Below are 21,267 nucleotides of genomic sequence, written 5' to 3' on the forward strand. Positions count from 1 at the left end.
GCTTCATTGCACAAACTAGACAGTATCACAACAGCAGCAGTGATGCCGATTAGTTGCTGTCCAGCTCATGCTTGCGAACGATCACACCATGGATTCTCATGCATCTTATGTGAAGTAAAAGGGACAAGGCCTTACCCTAAGCCCCGGGGTGTTAAATTCAGCTAGACACTACACTGGTTAACATTGTGAGTGTCGTATCATGGCCAATAGCCATGGGGATGCCGATGTACCTAAGGATATGACAACATAGTAATGATTAGTAACTATTCCCCAGGACGATGAAAAGGGCATCAAATAAACCCATGCAGAGGATGTAAACCTGGGCGGGTCAGTTCAGACAGGAGTGAACCAGATGTATTTTTACGTTGAAAGACCCTTGTTTAGTACTGGCAGCCTACCTAATAGATTGCTAACGATTGTGAGGTTCCATCAACATTCAACCTGACCATTCAGGACTACAGAACATTTTCCATTAACATTTTGACCCACTAAAACACTCAGAAACCAAGCTTCAGTCACTTAAAGGCCTTAAGAAACGCCAGGTGGAACCTTTAAGCCTAATTTATACTTCATCATACGACTTCCGGTTGTATTCGGCATGCAACATCATCGTACTATGAAGTACAAATCAAGCATTAGAATTGAAAGCTCACAAAAGTGTAGCCCTTTCAGAGACAGAGGTGGTGACTATTTTTCATTCTCACGAATAGATCGGATATTCATCTATAAACTGTAAGGCAATTGCCGACAATGTGTATCATCTGTATGTCTGAGACATTCGTGTGCAAGTGCGTGTACTGTATGCATGCATGTCTTTAAGACTGCATGTGTGAGTGTATATGTGTGTGTGTGTGTGTGTGTGTGTGTGTGTGTGTGTGTGTGTGTGTGTGTGTGTGTGTGTGTGTGTGTGTGTGTGTGTGTGTGTGTGTGTGTGTGTGTGTGCGTTTTAGTCCACTCCCAGTGCTCGGAGCTGTCTCTCGATCTCGTCGTCTGAGATGGTGGCTTGTTGTTTGGAGGAGGAGGCGGCTCCGGGGAGACTCTTTCCTGCGGCTGGGGCTCTCACCATCTGGAACGCACATGGACAACAACTCCCCATTAACACTCGTACACCATCAAAAACCAAACAATAACAACACAAACACATTAAAGCTGTGTGCGTGTTGGAAGACTTTCAGCCCAGTTGGACCAAAATCTTGAACCCGTTAGTGGATATTAAAGTGGACTTTTTTTTAATAAAGAGTTTCTAAACAATCTGCTGGTGGTGGAAGGGGGTTCAGCTGCAGAGTTGGTCAAATAGGATTTTATAATGGGATCATCACTAAACATGAAGCGAGCAGTTAAAGGTATTCTGCGGTGCTTTGTTCGTACTACATGCCTACATTTGAGGTGAGAGTTAATACTTTGAAATGATCCTTGCACTTGTGTTAAAACAAATTCTAAATTATTATAAACAGTTTTCAAACGTTTCCAAGATTTTTCATATATCATGTAAAAAAATAGCAGATGTACAAGCTTGCAGTGCGGCACCAAGTGACGCGCTGTGAGCTTGTACATCTGCTATTTTTGAGAACCACTGTTCTAAACCCCTGTTCTAAATCCTTTCTGAAAAAAATATGTTGATTCGCCAAAAAATGTGACAAATATTGATTTAGTGGTTTGTGAGATTAGCAGTGGACAGACACAAACATTTTGGGGACACGCATACATATGGATGAACGCTCTTCTAGACGGTTGGCCCGTTAGGCGCCACACCGTAAACATAAAAGACAGCAAAGGAGGCATACAGTCAAACTGAGAGAAGCTGCTTGTAAGCACAATGAAGGCTTGACATGATCAATACAACAGCTTGGACATTTTGTTAAGGATTCAACTCAGCACAAGGCTTTGCAAGCAAATATCTAACATAATGGTAGACTATAGTGAAAGGCTGGTACAAATTATTATTCAAACGTTTTATTATGGGTGAAATATCCCATTAACAGACGTTGGATCGTTCTGTGGAACTGTCTTTCTATTTTATTTGCTCCTTCCCGCTGTGTGCTGGTTTATAGGAAAAGCTGTGGTCATGAAGGGGTAATAACCCATGAAGACCCCCAGGGGGAGCCAGACGCTCAGCAGATGGACCAGCTAGTGGCTGTTCCACACATACTGATAATGTGGAGATGAGCTGAAGGCCAGTCCCACCATGTGGCAGCGCATCTATGCAGAAGGCTAATCACTCATCTATCTCCTCGTGGCAGTGATTCTGGCTCATTTTAAAGGCGGCTGAAACTAAAGTATTTTCAAGCAGTTCAAATATGAATCCACACAGCAAAATCCTCAGTGTCAACGTAAATGTAAATGTAACTATTACTGGCCATGGTGTTAATGTGTGTTCTGAACATAGGACTGGGATGAGGTGGGGACAGGCTTGTGTGTGTACAAAGGTACTGTACAAAGCAAGTAAGTAGTATGTGTTTTAAGTTCAAGTAGCCAGGCTGCCAAGTGGCGTCTCTTTGTCTCTCACCTTTCCTGTGACCTCGATGCCAATCTCGTCCAGCACCTGGTTGACAATGTCCTGAGATTCCTCCTCGTCACCGGACTCGTCAAATATATCATCCAGAGTGTCGTTGACTGAAGGGAGGGTACAGAACAGGGAGAGGGAGGTCAATGAACAGTGAAGCAAACATATTGATTTTCTGTTACACTTTGGACTTTGGAGTGATGTAGCGGTTGGGTTTTTGAAAAATGCGGTAGAGCATCCTTCAAATCTGTGTGTGTGTGTGTGTGTGTGTGTGTGCGCCTGTGTATCCTTACTCATCTCCTCAGTCATGCCCATCTTCATGTTCTCCTTCTGGAAGTCCTGCATGGTCTTCAAGGTCTTCTGTGGATCCATCTTCTTATTTACAGCCTGCATTGTCTACACACACACACACATTTAAAACCATATTAGACCAGCTGAATTTCCCTCATTATAATATACTGCACAATATCAATGTCCTTGGTGTTGGGAAAAAACAGGAAGCCAAGAAAACAAGTGTGCACACACAAATTATGCATCTCCTTCCTTCCGGTGCACAGAGTGAGGCACTGACACAAGCGTGGCCTACTTTCCCAGTTGAGTGTAAGGCAGCATGTCAGCTCTATTCCCCTCCAACAAATCGACTGTCAGAAAACCGTTCCACAACTGTCTAGACAACAACTCTATACATCTGTAAGAGAAAGACTGTGCAAGGCTCACAGAAAACTAAATCTATCCACAGAAGAATGTGAGCACAAGCTGCAACATTCTTTCAAGACAACCTGTGTGTCTGAAAACACGAGTACTATTTTACATCACAATAAACGCTGATGAAGGCCGTCTAAGCTGAAGCGTGTACGTTGTGCTACCCAGTGAGGAAAATAAATTGAGAAAGAGGACATTGTTGTGAGCTGGCCGGTTCCACTTTTCTTTGTACTATGTTCTGGAAATGTAATTGAAGCCTCTTCATTCTGGAGTGGTGTGTGCGCTGCGAGCACTGTGATTTCTCTATTTTACATTAACCGCTTAACCAATTAAAGCGTTTTCACCTACAATGACATGGTTAACCACTTAAACCCTATATACAGTACTTCATTAACTTAGTTGACTGGGGACTGCTCTGTACGTGGTCTGCTGCTCTTAGCCTATCTACAAGCTTAAAACGCGTCGCAAGCTGGTAGATCTGCTCTTTTTTTAGGATGTCTAAATATGGGTTGAATGCGCACACACACATACACACACACTTTTTAAATCTCTTCATAGCTCATTAACCTGAAGCCTAATTACATATGACCTGTGGATGTAAGCTTTGTCTGTAAATTGCTGCTTTCTCATTTCCATCCCATCCTGACCACGCTTCATTAAACGGACGCCACAAGACATGATTTAACCAGCAACAGATCCCGCATGAATACATTCATCAGTGACACTGAAATATTGATATGTGGGTAAACACAGAAACTAGTTCACACAATTCTCACCGCTTTCAATAAAAGGTCAATAAAAACTGATACAATGCATTTTTATCTGAAAAAAATCTAATTTAATGGGCAAGCTGTATTTCAGAAACGACATTCTCTAAATTGATATGCGTTTCAACGAACATATTTGAAAATTGCTAATAGAATTTGGAATATTATTTTACCATTACGTCTGAATTAATTTTCAGAGGGAGTCCTTTCTAACCAAGTGGTGGAGAAATGACGACAGATATATGACGTTAAGTATCATTGGACAACTAAGACACCTTCCCCACGTCAAATACTTGCATAAATCATTGACCGTGGCATCTGTATTTTGAAAAAAATCGACAAAAAGTGACAATAGCAGATCTACAAAGTCACAGCTCACTGTGAGCTTGTAGATCGGCTATTTTGCCATTAATCGTATGTGGTTATCAAAGTGTTTGTAGACACCAGACATATTAAAGTCATTATAGAGATGGGTGTTGTGGTGGGGGGGATCTGAAACTGCTGTTTGGTAGGACACGTATTTCTTAAACTAGGTTAGTAGGTCTGTTCTGCCCTCAGTTACTGTGGGTTATTAGGATGTGTTGCTGAGGGAAGGGGTTCAATGACACTTTGATGTGAGACAACCACAGCCTTATTAAGAGTTGTTTTTGAATTCCTCCAGTGAGGCACGCAGGGGTAAACAGATCTACTGTATTACAGATCATTTGGACTTACACTGGAGTAAGTTAGACTAATTGGGACTCTATACGGCTACATAGTAATTGCCCTCTTTGTTAAATTAATTAGAGGCCTCTGCCCAACCTGTACGTTACCGAGTGACTCTCGCCAGAAGTCAAATGACAGAGGGGAAGGGGTTATGCAGCACCCACCAAGTTAACATAGGTTAAATACTGCAGATGTAATGTGATTGTGAACCGCTATTGAAATTAATTGCATTACTCTATTACAATTGACTGATAAGAGTCTGTCAAAAAGAACCTGAGTTATCTGATAGGTACAGACTACAACACTCAAAAGGTGCTGAAAGGCTTCAGTGATTTGCTCAGGAACACAGGAGACTGGGAAAAGTGCTACTCCCCTGGTAGAGACGAACGGACGAGACACTGCAGGAGAATAATACCAACCATTGGCCATCAAGTCGCATTGCACTACTTCAAATCCTGGCAATGTGGACTTGTACTGTATGGCCTGGAAACCAACAATACTGACAATATATACAAGTTCTATACTGGGGTGGGGGGGGTATTTACATTAGAATCGCAATTCTTATGTTCTACAATTCTGAAAAGATTCAAAACATATTTTTATATTCAACGTTTTTATTTTAAGCTACCTTAAAGGCAGCTTTTTTCTTAGGTTTGCCTTTGTGTTGACATAAACTTTTTCAAAAATAAAAACTGCATAATCTTATACACACTTTACTCTGCTTTCATGCCATAATTTGATATATCTTTTATCTCTGGGACCCCAATCTACACTGTAAAATCATCTGTGTCAATTTAACTCCCATCAATCATCTAGCTAGGGGCCCCTTGGGACCCCGTCAGGGACCTTTGGGGATCCTCGGACCTCACGCTAAAGAACTAGGTGTCTAATACTGATAAATAAATAGACACTGAACCACTACTCCTCCTCTCACCTTGGCGGTGGTGGACATGGCTCCGGCCATCTTCATCTGGGAGTTCATGACCTTGGCCTGCGTGGACATGGAGGTGACCTTGGAGCTGACGGCGTACGTGCGGTTCTTCTGCTTCCTCAGCTGGACCAGCTGCTTGGCCAGGATCTTACACGCCTCCCTGTTCCCACTCTTAGCCATCTTCTTGATCTCCGCCTCCTAGAGGAGGAGAAGGAGACAAGGAGCGACAGAGGCGGTGGGAGGAGATGGTAGGCAACAGACGAGGGAGGGGTAAAAGAGAAGAGATGGGCAGAGAGAGAGGGGGATGGAAAGAGGGAGAAATAGCAATGTTCTGTGAGTTCCTGGGTTTCTGAATCCCTGCTACACAATAAGCCCTCAGTGTTAATTTAACTCTGAGAGAATACAAATGGAACCAACTCTGGTTCCATTTGTATACTCTCTAATTGATGCATTAACACTGATTAGTCCAAATTCTTTAAGAATATAATATCTACAAACTTGTCATTAGAAACACACAAATACCGGTACACAACATGTGCTCTCGACAGATTGATAAACAAACAAATATCCACAATGCTCCCCAGAGGCTGGTGGGTTTATGCACTTGGAGAGAGTAAATAGTCATCGGGTTTAGACACCTATAAATGTACCCTTTTAACTTTGGTAAACATATAAAATACGCTGCTTGCCCACGGGGACTGTATGTAATGTGTGTGTGTGTGTGTGTGTCTCCTGAGACTTAACTGCAGCTCCAGGTTACTATAAGTGAGCCAGGCCTTTGAGCACTGCTGTAAAAAACCTGCTGTGTGTGTGTGTGTGTGTGTGTGTGTGTGTGTGTGTGTGTGTGTGTGTGTGTGTGTGTGTGTGTGTGTGTGTGTGTGTGTGTGTGGGGGTGTGTGTGTGTGTGTGTGTGTGTAAGCTGCAACACTTACAGGAGGTGCATGCGTTGACTTTTGAAAAAAAGTAATAACGTATTAATGTCCTGTAATCTGCACAACATACAATTGTAGTCCCCTTCCCCCACTGTGCTGTGTGTGTGTGTGTGTGTGTGTGTGCTGGGAAAGGGTAAAACCGTCATTAGCGTCTCATTGATGTTCCACTCAGCAGAAGTGCTCTTGCTGTTTACATCTTGAGCACACACACCACATACATGCACATACTCCCACACTTTAAGGGCTGAGCAGGCTCATTAAAATACAAATGTGGCGTGTGTATAGACACACACACACACACACACACACACACAAGGCAGGTGCATCAGGCTAACGCTGAGTTTGCCCGCTAAGCAGAACAGGGGCAGCTGTAAATTTCAAACTTGTGCGAGAGAAGCATACTGTACATTGGAGACACACGATAACTGACCCTATGCTGTCACCAGCCTATGAACACTGTGAATGTGGACCCCTGTTGATGTGAGCTTATTACAGCTTGTTTACAGCCCTGTCAGACTGCGAAGTGACTGATCATTTAGTACAGTGGTTCTGACTCAACATTTTCATGTCAAGGACCCCCAAATTAATATGTATTTGGCCGCAGACCCCCATCTGAAAATGTTTTATGCCAGGGACCCCCAGGATAGAAGATTTGTCACAAATTTCAAAAATAAAGATATTTTTTCAAAAACGTCCAAAAATAGCAGATGTACAAGCTTGTAGATCAACATTGGGAGTGGGACCCGTCGGCTCATGCAGAATTGCGATATACTGTACAAAACGTCTGATTTGTCGGTCTGGTATTTAACACTTGAGAGTGGGGAGGAGAACATGTTGAAACACTTCACTCAAACTGTACTTTGGGGTTTCTTGTCACCAGAGATGGGGAGTCGAGTTAAAGAGTCGAACTCGACTCTACTCGGACTCGCCCCTCAAAGACTCGAGACTCGGCTTGGACTCAAAGACTTGTGAACGATCTTTATTTCATGTTTTATTTGACACAGTAATGAATGACATACCCAACATCATTGTCCTTTCCTTGTCTTGCAAAACGGAATCTCTGTGCGGCCTCAGTCTCGCAATGTAAACATGGCGAGCACAACAGCTGCTGTCTCCGTCACGCCTCATTGTTTATAACGTTTCAATATAAAAACTTCGAAATTAAACAAACATGTTTATCTCAGTATCATCTATTTAACTTTAGTTAACTTGGCATTTGCTTATTATTTTTATAAGATGATTGGATCATCCGCGTAAGTACATTACTTAAACGTCAGGTGTTACATGTTGCGCTGCTGTCTCCGTCGCACCTCATTGTTTATGTGCCCAAAAGAACACATCTATAAGCTGTCGACACGCCATGAAGCAGTGCGTTGATAGCTTGTATGTCTGTTTTTTGGGGTAGACGACGCGCGTTACGCGTCGTAAGCTATGCATCTGGGTTTGAGAGGCTATGATTGATGTAAACTTACAGTACTATATCATAGCCTAAGTTGGCAGTTGTCACAATGTTGTATAGCTCTGTTCGGGACCATTGCATAAAGATGGATGATGAAAAAGTTGCACTTCGTGAACGGGGACACTACTTGGACATAACAGCGTCACTTCAGAGGAAACGAAATGGAGCTACTTCAGAGATGTTTACTCACCCCTGGAAATGAATCCATTAGAATGGTGGGACATTAATTAACAGCCAACGTGAGAAATTGTGCCTTTCCTGAAACTGGCTAACTTATAGCTATAGCCATATTACTGTATGTGACTGTCTGTGTACTGGGTCTACTACTCTGTCTGCGGCCGTATAGGAGCGTTCTCGTTACTCGTTACGCTGGAGAGAGAGCACAGCAGTGAACACTAGATTTATACCCAAACACGTTGAGATGTTAATTTTCCTTAATAAAACATATGTACCGGTAGACTAAGCCTGTGTGTGAACCTGTGCCTACCGCAGTTGAGCTGCGATTATTATACGCAAAGGAGCCTAAACGAATTTATCCTACTATTCTGCTAAACATTCATTCTGTGCATTTTTCATTTCGGGGTTGCGTATGTGGATCTTTATTTTTTTTTAAGAGACTCGTGACTCGACTCAGACTTGTGGCTAAAGACTCGTGGGCATCTCTGCTTGTCACACATCCTCTGTCCCCTGTGTGCCTTTCCTTGCCAGGGTGCATTTTAGTGCAGGCCACACAGTACAGTGAGTACACAGTGGGTGGCTGAGAGAGAGCCATGATTATGTTAAATTGCAATATTCGTAATTTAGATTTCTTAGAAAAAAGGAACTATTCAACAACAAAGCTTTAAAAAAGAAAAAAAAAAGCTTGACTAATTACCGGAAAGCATTAATGAGCAGCAAAAAAGAAAGAAAAGAGGATTCCCTGGGGAGGTAATTATGCACTATGTGATATTTACTTAATACAACAGAGAGATGAGAGGAGAACACAGGGAACTTCTTTTCATCTTTCAGAGAGGGGAAATGTTCTATTCTTCTCTTCACACAGCCTCACAATTACAATGAATGTGCGAGAGAGCACGCACGCTCTCGCCTTAAGCTAACCTGCTTGACCAATCCAGTCCTTTGTTTTTATAAAATCCACCAGCCAATCTGGTTTAATCACAATTAACAGGAAGGTTCTGTGTGTGCGGGCGTGCGTGCGTGCGAGCGTGCGTGTGTTAGTGACTATGAAGCATTAGCCTATAGGTATCCATACAGTATTGATGCAATATGTAGAAATCTACACAGTAAAATCCGGAGTGTTGATTTAACTCTGAAAGAGTAAAAATCTTACCCACAACACTCCATATAGAATTTGCCTTACTTAGATACTTTACTTACTCTAGTGCTGTGTGTGTGTGTGTGTGTGTGTGTGTGTGTGTGTGTGTGTGTGTGTGTGTGTGTGTGTGTGTGTGTGTGTGTGTGTGTGTCTGTCTCACCATTTGTTTCTCTTGTTTCTCCAGTGCGGCTCTGTCTCTGGTGATCTGTCTCTGTGTGCCTCGCAGCTCCTTCGACTGCTCCTTGATAATATCTTCCACAGAGAGCAAGAAAACACAATCAAAACCAGCTCACAACTTTTCAGTCTTAAACTCAATTCAAAAGTCATAAGACGGTAACCCTTGCATACAAGAACATACGTTCAAGCTAACAATGCATCGTATCGCAAGGCGTTGTTAGCTTGAAGATGATATGATGTCGGCACTATCATGCGATGGAAAAAACAGGCACAACACACATTGTGAGTATGTGACAAAGACATTTGCAGCAGCTATTAGTTAACATTTTCCACATTAACATGTATGGCACCAGTTACAGAAGTCTATGAATAGTCCCGTTAAACTAAAGCAACCAGCCACACAGCACTCCAGTCCACTCCACACTGTGCCACCTGCTTAGCCACCCTGCCCAAATTTGAGCTCTTTAACGGCTATATGAGGAGAGAACAGTTCAACTACACAGTCAAATCCTCACTCAACCGTGTCAAAAGAATATTTTTCAGTTTCACGCACAGGGATAAATGAACTGTATCAGACAAAGAGTGGCAGCACAGCATTCCTCATTCACACTGCTGCAGTGGAATCTAAAACCATCTATTCACAGCCTATTAGTCAACACGGCTGTATGCGTGCAATTGTGGTTTGGGTGGGTGTGTGTGTTGAATGAATACCATGGAATCATCTGCTGCTGCACAGTGAGAAGACATTGAGGATGCTGGTGGCTGTTAAAGCACTTATACAACTCCCACTGATATTCATTCATTACAATTGAACAACCCACACATAGAATCCAGCTTCTTCTCTTTTTTTTTCTTTTAAAATAAAAATCTCTTTTACAAGAGAGCGTCCAGCAGCAGCACATTAAAAACGTGACTGCAGACAATAATACTACTAATGCCTAAAACATATTTTTTGCAAACAAAAAGATATTTGATTAAAAAATGAAGCATAACCCAGTCATTTTCCATGGTACATTTAGCATACAAACTAACATGGGTGTAATAAACACCTTGAGATAATGCATGTCCCAAAGTCACACATTCAACCGTGGTTTATGAGCAGATAGATACCCAAGAAATCAGTCGCACAGACACACGCACGCGCACACACCCTATTCTAAGTGTGTCGCATCTAAGTTGTAGGAAGGTGGCATAGCCCCAGCCCCACCCTTCACACACCCTCAGGAGCTCAACAGCAATAGAAAGCACCACAGCAGACATATTACCATACCCAATTTCACTGATATTACCGACTAACCCCCACTCAGACTCCCTAAAAGCTGTGAATTGAGTTCCCAGTCAGACCTTACAAAACACAGGCCTAAAGAAGTTATATTTAACAGCATCAAACAAGCTAGAAAAGGTCAAGATATTCTCTTGGAGATAAAAAAAAAGTAAAAGTAAAAAAAAAAAAATTGCTATTTACATTTTAAGTTCAAATGAATGAACCCTCATTGGCAGTACATATATTATTAATTGTCAGCAAATAAGGTCAATAAGGACAGTGAGTTGAAAACAGTGCATAAAACTACATGTAAAACTATTGAAAAGTGAATAAACTGCTGTGCAACAGACACAACCTGCACTAACATTATTCCCATAATGATGAGCTCCTGTAATAATTAGAAACGAAGAAAACTATAAATAAAAACTCAAACAGTGAAAGAAATCTGTTCTGTATGTGTTGTATCAAACTCGGCCAAACTCCAGAGGGTCTTGGGAGTCGATACACTTGTGATAGCGAAACGTGCGTGCATACGCACAACGCGCAAGGTGACGTACCGACAACGTCTCGAAGTGGGAGGGATACCATCCTACAAATACGCGTGTGATCTCAGAAGCCGCTCGCCAAACGACGCCAACCGGATTATACCACACACACCACACCCACCCTGGGCAACCCCTGGCGCGCTATGCCCGGAGAGCAAAAAAGAGGAGTGAGGAATAACTGGACATTAACTGTGAACAACTTCGCTCAGAGTTAAAAAGGTAACAACTCACAAGTAAGTGCCTGTCTGCCTGTTCAGCCCTAAGTGAATCCAGGATGGAGATGGGTTTGATGATGGGGAGGGGGGACGAGGCAGAATATGCATTTGGGTAAAACCTTGACAGATTCGGTTTCACCGATACATAGCTGAAGGATGAAAGCCAGTGGACTTGATATTATCCATTCATAGAACTTTGGATCCAGGGGCAAAAATATTTAAAATCTGACATGTGCCATCGGTCTTTTAATCTCGTCCCTAATGTTGATCTAATGTGTTTGAGAATAATTGATCTATAGTTCATTTTAATAACAGATAGTCTTATTATGCCTTTCGACCTTGTAAGGTTGGAGACTTAGCCTGGAGAGAAATGTATAAATTGTTTTATTAACAGGCTTGTAAGAGAATTTTGACGGGACTGTATATTATTCTGGGCAATATTAGCATATTCAAACAGTCTTTTTTTTTTACTGCAGTACTGTTATTTTTAAGAGAGAAACACATTCTCATGTACAGTTCACACACACAAACATACACACACACACACACACACACACACACAAATGTTTTTTATCATAACCAGTAGATCACAACACGGCTTGTAGATCTACAATTTTAGTCATTATAAAAAATGGTAAAAGACAAAATTGATGATTTTCATAATGATTATTTTTATTTAAATCAATTATAGATTTTCTTATCGATTAAATCCATTAGTTCGATTAACTGTTGCACCCCTAGTAAAACCTAAGGCATGTTAAGCTATAAGATATCAATGTGCTCGGCGAGCAAGGAGATAAAGTGGAGAATTTCATAGGGATGTATGGACAATGGTAGTCAGTTTGTTAAGAAATTAGTTCATTTCTTGTTTAGAAATTAAATTATATCTCTTAATGCCTAAGCTGTTGTCAAATCTCTTCATTTTCTCTTCATAACTACAGGATATATATATCCAGGGTGGGAAATTCGACAGCCAGATTCTCAGGTTCTGACAGTAGCTGGTAGTTTGTCTATCCCACACTCCCCAAACAGCCACGCTGTCTGAGAATCCACACACACACACACACACACACACACACACACACACATATTGTATGCTAATCTAAAATCTGTCTTGAGAGATTACTTTGTCACTGTCTTCTCGATGAATTGAATACACAGGACCACAATGGAAACACAATGGAAACAAGCCCTTAAGACTTTTTGTGTTATCCTTCCTTTTAGCATTATATTGTATAATTGTACCTCTGTACTATTTTGCAAACTGTTAATAAAGTATTCAATCAATCAATCAATCAACAAGAACAAAAAAACTTTCTGTCATTGTATTCTATGTAACAGTGTAATAAGTGGCTGGAAAGGTCTGCAATTTATCAGCCACTTGCCAGTGTGGACAAAAAGTCCAGTTTTTCCTGTTCTGGTCGTATTTCTTCCTTTTATGTTAAACTCATTAAGTTTAAATTCGTTTAAATTCAAATGACTGCAACTGTAGATTTTCATATTCCCTTTTTTTTTTAGAACAACTAATTATAGTGTTATGTTCATAATATTCATGGAGATGGTAAAGGTACCCAGATATACAGTAGCTTTACTATACTGTAACTACTGTACAGCCTCTTCCTACTTCCTACCTACTGTAACATTTACACTACATTACATGGTATCAAAGTAAATTAATTTAGGCATATCTATTCGCTGTATAATCAAGCCAACTACCCAAAACAACCATGTTTATTTTTCAACAAGTAAGCTATTTTAACTGTTTGACTAATAGCTTTACGAAGCTCACAGTTTGGTGGCATTTTAACAGACGCCCGCGATTTGCGTTTTTCAAATTGATCAGAAGAACAAACAGGTAGAACTGGATGTTTGACACACAGCCGGTGCTAAAAACAAGTTAGCTAGCTTTGTTGCTCACAAACTTACCGTCGACCGTCTTCTTCTTGAACAGAGACGCCATGGCGGTAATAAAACGTTTCTAAACAAGAATAAATTCAAAAACGATCTAACTAATATCCTATATTATACTAACTAAACTTAATAATTCTAATAATAACGGCTCTCTGACCGCCGTGCTCTTCTTCACATTAGTGTGTTTGGTTTCCTGGTTGCCAGTGTGTGTTCAGTTCCTCCTCCACTGATTCACATGACTTCCCCTGACTCAGTGCTGCCGCTCTGACGTCACTGAATCCTGCAGTTCTTCAGCAAACCTCCGCGGGGCGCTGCGGTGCAGTCCCCCGTCTCTGCTGCTCGTAGATTAGAATAAGGGAAAGAACAGAACAACCGTCAGAACTCAGAAGGAGCACTGAACAGCAGCACAGCCAAAATGATATTTATCATTATTTATCATTGGTCTCGTTTCTGTTATAACTAAAGAAATGAATGAAAACTACATAGAATTGGCACAGTTGCTACTTTACTTGCTTTGGCTCTGAGAACTTGACAGAATGTTAAATATTTATTTTTCCCTTCTGTCTTTCTGTGCCAATTGTCTCTCCATCTCTCTGTCTCTGTCTCTCTGTGTGTGTGTGTGTGTGTGTGTGTGTGTGTGTGTGTGTGTGTGTGTGTGTGTGTGTGTGTGTGTGTGTGTGTGTGTGTGTGTGTGTGTGTGTGTGTGTGTGTGTGTGTGTGTGTGTGTGTGTGTGTGTGTGTGTGCGTGCGCGTGTGTGTGTGTGTGTGTGTGTGCGTGTGTGTGCGTGTGTGTGTGTGTGTGTGTGTGAGTTTGTCTCTCTCTCTCTCTCTCTCTCGCTCTCTCTCTCTCTCTCTCTCTCTCTCTCTCTCTCTCTATGTCTCTCTGTCTCCGTGTCTCTCTGTCCCTCTCTCTGTTTCTCTGTCTCCCTGTCTCTCGGTCTCTCCCTCTCTCTGTCTCTCCTACCTCTCATATCCATTGGACATCTGTGCATATAGTCTGATACATCTGTGGCTCTGGCAGCGACAGTAATATGACTGAGAGTGTTGACAAGATCCTATGAGAATGTAAAGTATCATAAAGCTATCCACAGAGGGAGTTACTGCCCATAAAATTAGGCCCCCGCGGCTTTACATTCTGTCATAAATTCTTTTCTTTTCTCATTTTCTCTCCCCCGGTTTTTGTAGTCGGCTGCCGTCTATCCCAAGAGGTCAGTGCCTCGACACGTTGTCAGTATCATATTCATAGATTTTTTTTCTTTTGCCCCATATTGATGCTGAGAGCCACTTCAAGAGGGGTGCGAACACTTGAACCATAACCAACTCAATTCGGTGAAAATGCCTCCCTTTCCCCCCACTGATGATTTCAAGGGGACACACAAGACAAGAGGGTGGTGGGGGTGGGGTACTTGTGTGGTGAGTTTCGCCCCGTACTAAAGAATGTTGCCAAGTTTTAGCTCGAGCAGATCGAGGAGAGAGGGGTGACTTTGAGAGAGGAAGAGGATGAGTTGCCCTCAGCTCTATTTTGCTGTCTCTGAGGAGGCGTGCGTGTGTGTGTGTGTGTGTGTGTGTGTGTGTGTGTGTGTGTGTGTGTGTGTGTGTGTGTGTGTGTGTGTGTGTGTGTGTGTGTGTGTGTGTGTGTGTGTGTGTCATCCTGAGGCGTTGTTCTTGTTAAGGTTATTAGGGAAGATGTTTGGCTCTAATCAGCGGAGGACTGCTGGGACCATCGCTAAACGGCCTCATCACTGAGAAAGCCCCATCGGTGATAAATCTACCCCCGAGCACTCATGGGGGCCCCGCCTCAACCCGACTTGACCCGATCTCTATACTAGAGCCAATATTCTACTTTCAGTTTGAAAGTGGAGTGTTAGAAACGTGTGTTTCTTACAAAATAAGTGATACAGTGAAGGGTAAATCTGTTACAGAGAATTCACCAGTGGTGGATTTGTTGTAAAAGAAAATGTAGCCTATGTCTACTCTTCTCTTCCCTTTCTTTATTTATTCTTTCTCTCTTTCTTGACAATGTTTAATAGTTAATGGTAAAATATTCCATCGATCCAAGGATACCAATCCATCCCAGCTTCTACAGGTCAAGTGTCCTGCCTGGATCATACAAGCCAAAAGAGTAATTGGGGTTGACACTGCATCCCACGCACGCAGCAAGCTTTTAGTTCATTCGTTCGTTTGTTTTATTCGTTCACACTTTCTCATTCTTTCTGTCTTTCTTTCTTTCTTTCTTTCTTTCTCTCTTTCTTTCTTTCTTTCTTTCTTTCTTTCTTTCTTTCTTTCTTTCTTCTCTTTAATAGTCTATTTTTCCCCCTCTTGTTCCATGTCATCACTTTTTCCTCTTCCCTCTATCCAGCCATTTCGCCACCTCTCGCTGTGATCTTGCCTGGGGCGAGCAGACGTTTAATGTTAACGCGCTAACTACAGCGCATATAGACACACAGTGGAGAGGCACGCTCAAGTGTGAAATGAGATCTCTATACAATCAGTGGGAGATGCAGCTATAAAGCGGCTCAAGGTTTTAGCTTTAAGGTGTCAGCTCACATGATAGCACAAATTCCTCCACAGATGACTGTATTTTGTGTAACATGGGTTCCCTTCTCCTCCTCCTCCTTACAGATCAACCACTCGTGCAGGCTACATCAAGGCATCAAGGAGGATGAGACCCGGCGGGGCCAAATCCTTGGATATCATAATCTTCTGGATATGTATTATTTATCCAGCTTTATGATTTCACACCAGCGAAAAACGAGGTGTGCATGTTTTACAAGCTGTAGGACATGACTGCCATAACCTATGTTTATTCTCGTGTAAATCTTGATTTGCAACATGAAGGGACTGTCATTGTGTGCCTTGCCTGTGATATAGTCCCTGGCAATAATGTAGCAGTGATGGGGGACTCTGACATGTAACAAGGCTAAGTTATGTCCGTATGCAAACATGGATGGACGCGGAGTCCGGGACGTGGTGATGATGGGCAGCGTGGGATTTCAACGGCCCTTCTCCTCTCTGATGGATGGATGCCTCACTGCTACACAGATGGAAAGAACGAGAGCGAGAGGAGGAGGAGAGGGGGGGTGTAGAGGTGGGAAAAGAGGATATATATGCCAGAGGGAAAAAGACAGGGAAGAACAGGGTGAAAGTCACAGAGGAAAAATGAAAGGAAAGACACAAAACAATAAGTAAAAGAACGAAAACATAAAAACCAATGAAAAGATAAGAGATCAGGCAGGGGGAAATACAACCCGTCATAGACAGACCAAAAGTAGTTCATGATGGAGAGAGAGATGCAGATCAAAGCAGAGAGAAAACAGACTCTTATGAAAGACGGCAGGGGGCCAGAGAGAAAGGGAAGAGACAGAAGGTGGCGAGGAGAAGCGGAGGGAGTGATGGAGCAGCATGGGGACGGTAGAGGACATGGACTGGGGGATATAGTGGCGGGTGAGCTAATAAATCGACTGAGTGACTCCGCTCTCTCTGCCTGTGGGAAGAATCCGCTCGCGCTCACCGGCGCAGTACAGCATAGGGGAATTGTTGATAATGAGAGATTATTGCCCCCGTAGTGTCTGCTCATCATCACCACCAGGCACCCCCCAACCTCCCCCCGAGCAGACGGTCGGCGAACACACACACACACACACACACACACACACACACACACACACACACACACACACACACACACACACACACACACACACACACACACACACACACACACACACACACACACAAGCATATACTTTAAGTGCACACAGGCGCACACATCATGCATACAATACCAAGATGTAACATTGTTTGTGTTGTTACAGTATACTACAAATTCCAAGAAATAAAAAATAACAACTGCTGTCTTTACTGATGTCTCTGCTGATGATTGTGTGAATAAGATGAATGCAGGTAAAACACAGATTCTTTATCATTTTATTATTCAGAGTTCCAAGGGTATCAATACTGAGTGTTAAACACAAACACACACACACGCACACACGCGCACGCGCGCACACACACACACACACACACACACACACACACACACACACACACACACACACACACACACACACACACACACACACACACACACACACACACACACACACACACACACACACACACACACGCACATACAACTACATGACATATCTGCGGTTCCCGTTTGCCTGAGGAAGCCAATCTGTCTGAGTGTATATCCTACATGTGTCAAGCAAGAGCCCCCCCCCCTTTCGTTGCTTCTCCAGAACATAGAGGCCACTCTGCCCTGGGGCCTGTCTGTGACCAGAAGAACTGGGCTACTCCCAGCAGGGGCCCGGCCACAGGCATATCATTAGCATGGCGGAATTAGAGTCATTACAACTGGAAGGGCAATGGAGGACGAGTCCTTCGGTCCACAGAGGAAAAAGGTGGTGGTGGGTGGGGGGGGGGGGCTGGTCCTGCAGTCAGAAGTGGAAGCGAGCAGAGGGGATGTATAGAACACAGAGAGACATACGGGGAAACGCACAAAGACAGACATGCATGCTGATGTACTGTATGCATGCATATGCTTACTGTACAGTATACAGTAGTGAATGTGTGTCTCTTACTTGCACACATAAACACTTTATATGGGTCAGATACACTCAGACAGGCAAAGATATGGCAAAGATAGCTTTAGTTCCTTACAATGCTTGCATACTTCAATCGTTTGACTGCCTTGTTCTGCCACTCTGTATTATTACTCTGTCTAGACAGCATTATGCTATCTCTCATCGTTGGCACACTGCAGAATCCTGTGTGTTGATTTAACTCTGAGAATGTTTTTACACTCTCACAGCTAAATAAAAAAATGAGGATTCAATAATGAGGATTATTGTAGGACTATAAACTTATAAAAGTGTGCTTGCTCTGAATTCAACGTATAGTATAATACTGAGTAGGCTAACGTGAAATGGCACCAAAAATGTAAACTAACATTTCACACACGTCATGTCAATTAAATTAGTTTATTTTATTCATAAAGCAAAAACAACCATTGTTGATCAAAGTGCTGTATAGCATGTGATGTAGAAAAGCATGGAAACTGCAGTGGACATGGCACTGCATTATTTTCCAGGTGCTGCCAATTTCATATTTAAGAATCAATTTTAAACCGTGTCCAACTTTTGTTTCTAGAGGGCCATTTCCATCTAATTTGACCTTTCCAGGGAACAAGCCTCGTCTGTTCCAATGTGGGTGCCGTCATCAAAATGACCCTGTCTTTGAGCCTCCATCATCTCATTAACTTCCATTCAGCTATTGGTTGGTTTCCATTATCTTTGCACATGCAGCATGCTTAGTTAGGAATGGAGTAGTGTTTAAGTAATTATCTGCTGTTCAAGAAAGGCCAGGCCTGGCGAGTCCTTCACTGGTCACTTTGTTAACAAGACCCTCCATCACACACACATACACACACACCACACATGCGCACGCACGCACGCACGCACGCACGCACGCACGCACGCACGCACGCACGCACGCACGCACGCACGCACGCACGCACGCACGCACGCACGCACGCACGCACGCACGCACGCAGGCAGGAACGCACGCACGCACGCACGCACGCACGCACGCACGCACGCACGCACGCACGCACGCACGCACGCACGCACGCACGCACGCACGCACGCACGCACACACACACACACACACACACACACACACACACACACACACACACACACACACACACACACACACACACTGCACTGAAGGGAGTACTTTTTCTTTTGTCTGGTCTATGCAATTAAAAGTCCCATTTTCATTTACGAAATGAGAGCGGTATTGGTTAACCCATTAAGACCTGAGGCGATTCTTTAAAAAAATCTAAATCCTAACAGTTTTTTGAAAAAAAATAAAAATATTTTTTTTCACGATTTTTCAAAAATAGCAGATCTGCAAGCTCGTAGCGCGGCACTCGGTGCCGCGCTATGAGCTTGTAGATCTGCTATTTTTGAATAGCCAAAGACATCTAAAGTGACACAGATGCGTTCCAGGTATCAATGGGTTAAAGACAATTAAAATTGTGATTATGTGAGATTACTGTGATAAAGAAGACGAGGACGGCTGCCTCTTTTGTTACTTGGGTGCTTCTTTTGTAAAAGAAAAAAAAATCCACGTAACCATTTTTGTGGCTTAACACGGAAATTACATTTCTGTTAGGTTTAAACTATTAATGGCCGTGTGATGTCCTCATTAATGGAGTGCTACAGCACATTAGTGAGGTGCTACAGCACATTAGTGAGGTGTTAAAGTGCATTAGTCGGGCACTATACACAATACAGTGCAAATGATCCCAGTAAGTTAAGTCTATCAAAACTTTCAAACCAAAAACAACAAAAAAAAGCTGCCATGACAGGTGTTAATTTATTGCAAATACACTCAGGGTTGGGGCTCTAATGCCTCGTTAGATTTATCCCCAATGTTGCCGGAGGGGATGTTTAACTCTGCTTCTGGTCAGACTGAATACACATACATTTCCTTTTGATACTGTCTGATGGTTTGATATTATGTTTGCTAATGGCACAATTTAATTTGTCAAAAATAGTTGATCTACAAGCTCATCACACGTCGCTTGTAGATCACGTGTTGCGTGATCTTGTAGATCAGATATTTTTGCAATCTGTCGAAGAGTCCCTGTTTTGATTACAAAAACGAACACTGAATACACTACTAATACGACGACGACGACAACTACGATTACTCTTACTACCAGTAGTAATAATAACAATGTCAGTTACACAGGTGTTACATACAGTATCTGTTTGTGTCACTCTGCATATGAGTGAGCTGGTGGTGGGGATGCCAGAATATGCACTAATGGATCTATAATTACACTTTAATGTCTCGACATCCAATATGATTCACCAAGAGACGGGTGCATACGACCGGTCTGGGAGGCAGTGGAGACAGCAGAGCTGTTGCAGCGACCGGACGTGTGTAATTATGCACTTTGTTTGAATGTGTCAGCAGATAAAGGCAGAGATTGTGTGTGTGTGTGTGTGTGTGTGTGTGTGTGTGTGTGTGTGTGTGTGTGTGTGTGTGTGTGTGTGTGTGTGTGTGTGTGTGTGTGTGTGTGTGTGTGCGCGCGCGCGCGTGCGTGCGTGCGTGCGTGCGTGCGTGCGTGCGTGCGTGCGTGCGTGCGTGCGTGCGTGCGTGCGTGCGTGCGTGCGTGCGTGCGTGCGTGCGTGCGTGCGTGTGTGCGTGTGTGTGTGTGTGTGTGTGTGTGAGAGAGAGAGAGAGAGAGAGAGAGAGAGAGAGAGAGAGAGAGAGAGAGAGAGGACAGATGAGTATAGTGTGCCTGCATGTGCGCATATGAAGTGTGTGAATCATTATCCTCATGGTCGTCATCATACCACCATCATCATCATCATCACGTCCTCTGGAGAGGACACCCCAGGCAGGTGTGTGTTGCTGTGTCTTCTCCCCAGGCCCAAGGAACTGTAGGATGCACACTGAAAAATACCTGATGCTGCACTCCGCTTAATGTGAGACATCATCATCATCAACACACCCCCACACACACACACACACACACACACACACACACACACACACACACACACACACACACACACACACACACACAAACTGATCGTTATCACATACACCTGGCTCAGGAGTGCCGTGTAAGGTGAAAAAAACACAAATTAGGAATATCTCATTTGCTACAACTGCTTTGCTTGAAGTTTTTTCATTGCATTCAGTGTCCATCTTTCTTGGAGATGTCTTCACGACTCTGTGTGGTTTCTGGGAGGGAAGGATTTGGGACACAAAATTTGGTGACCTGTATGTGAAGGGGCTGGGGTGAGGTGGGGTCT

General features: G+C 43.0%; 1 protein-coding gene across 1 annotated transcript; it reads right to left on the reverse strand.

Moving 5' to 3' along the window:
- Positions 1 to 810: 810 nt before the first annotated feature.
- On the reverse strand, positions 811 to 13,641 carry chmp2ba (charged multivesicular body protein 2Ba). Its single transcript, XM_080456502.1, has 6 exons — positions 13,442 to 13,641; positions 9,475 to 9,566; positions 5,612 to 5,806; positions 2,797 to 2,899; positions 2,507 to 2,613; positions 811 to 1,066 (listed from the first exon to the last, which is right to left on the reverse strand). Exons 1-6 carry the CDS (start codon positions 13,473 to 13,475, stop codon positions 947 to 949), a joined length of 651 nt encoding a protein of 216 aa, XP_080312628.1. The 5' UTR covers positions 13,476 to 13,641; the 3' UTR covers positions 811 to 946.
- Positions 13,642 to 21,267: the final 7,626 nt, after the last annotated feature.

Source organism: Gymnoscopelus braueri, assembly GCF_963280865.1.
Source record: "Gymnoscopelus braueri genome assembly, chromosome: 18".
Taxonomy (NCBI): Eukaryota; Metazoa; Chordata; class Actinopteri; order Myctophiformes; family Myctophidae; genus Gymnoscopelus; species Gymnoscopelus braueri.

Bases quoted from the DNA above. Each gene is read 5' to 3' on its own strand.
- chmp2ba (XM_080456502.1), bottom strand. From the start codon at position 13,475: ATGGCGTCTCTGTTCAAGAAGAAGACGGTCGACG. The intron at 9,567-13,441 runs GTAAGTTTGTGA...TCTCTGTGGAAG, and splicing joins CAAGAAGAAGACGGTCGACG to ATATTATCAAGGAGCAGTCG. The intron at 2,614-2,796 runs GTAAGGATACAC...CCCTCCCTTCAG, and splicing joins GGGCATGACTGAGGAGATGA to TCAACGACACTCTGGATGAT.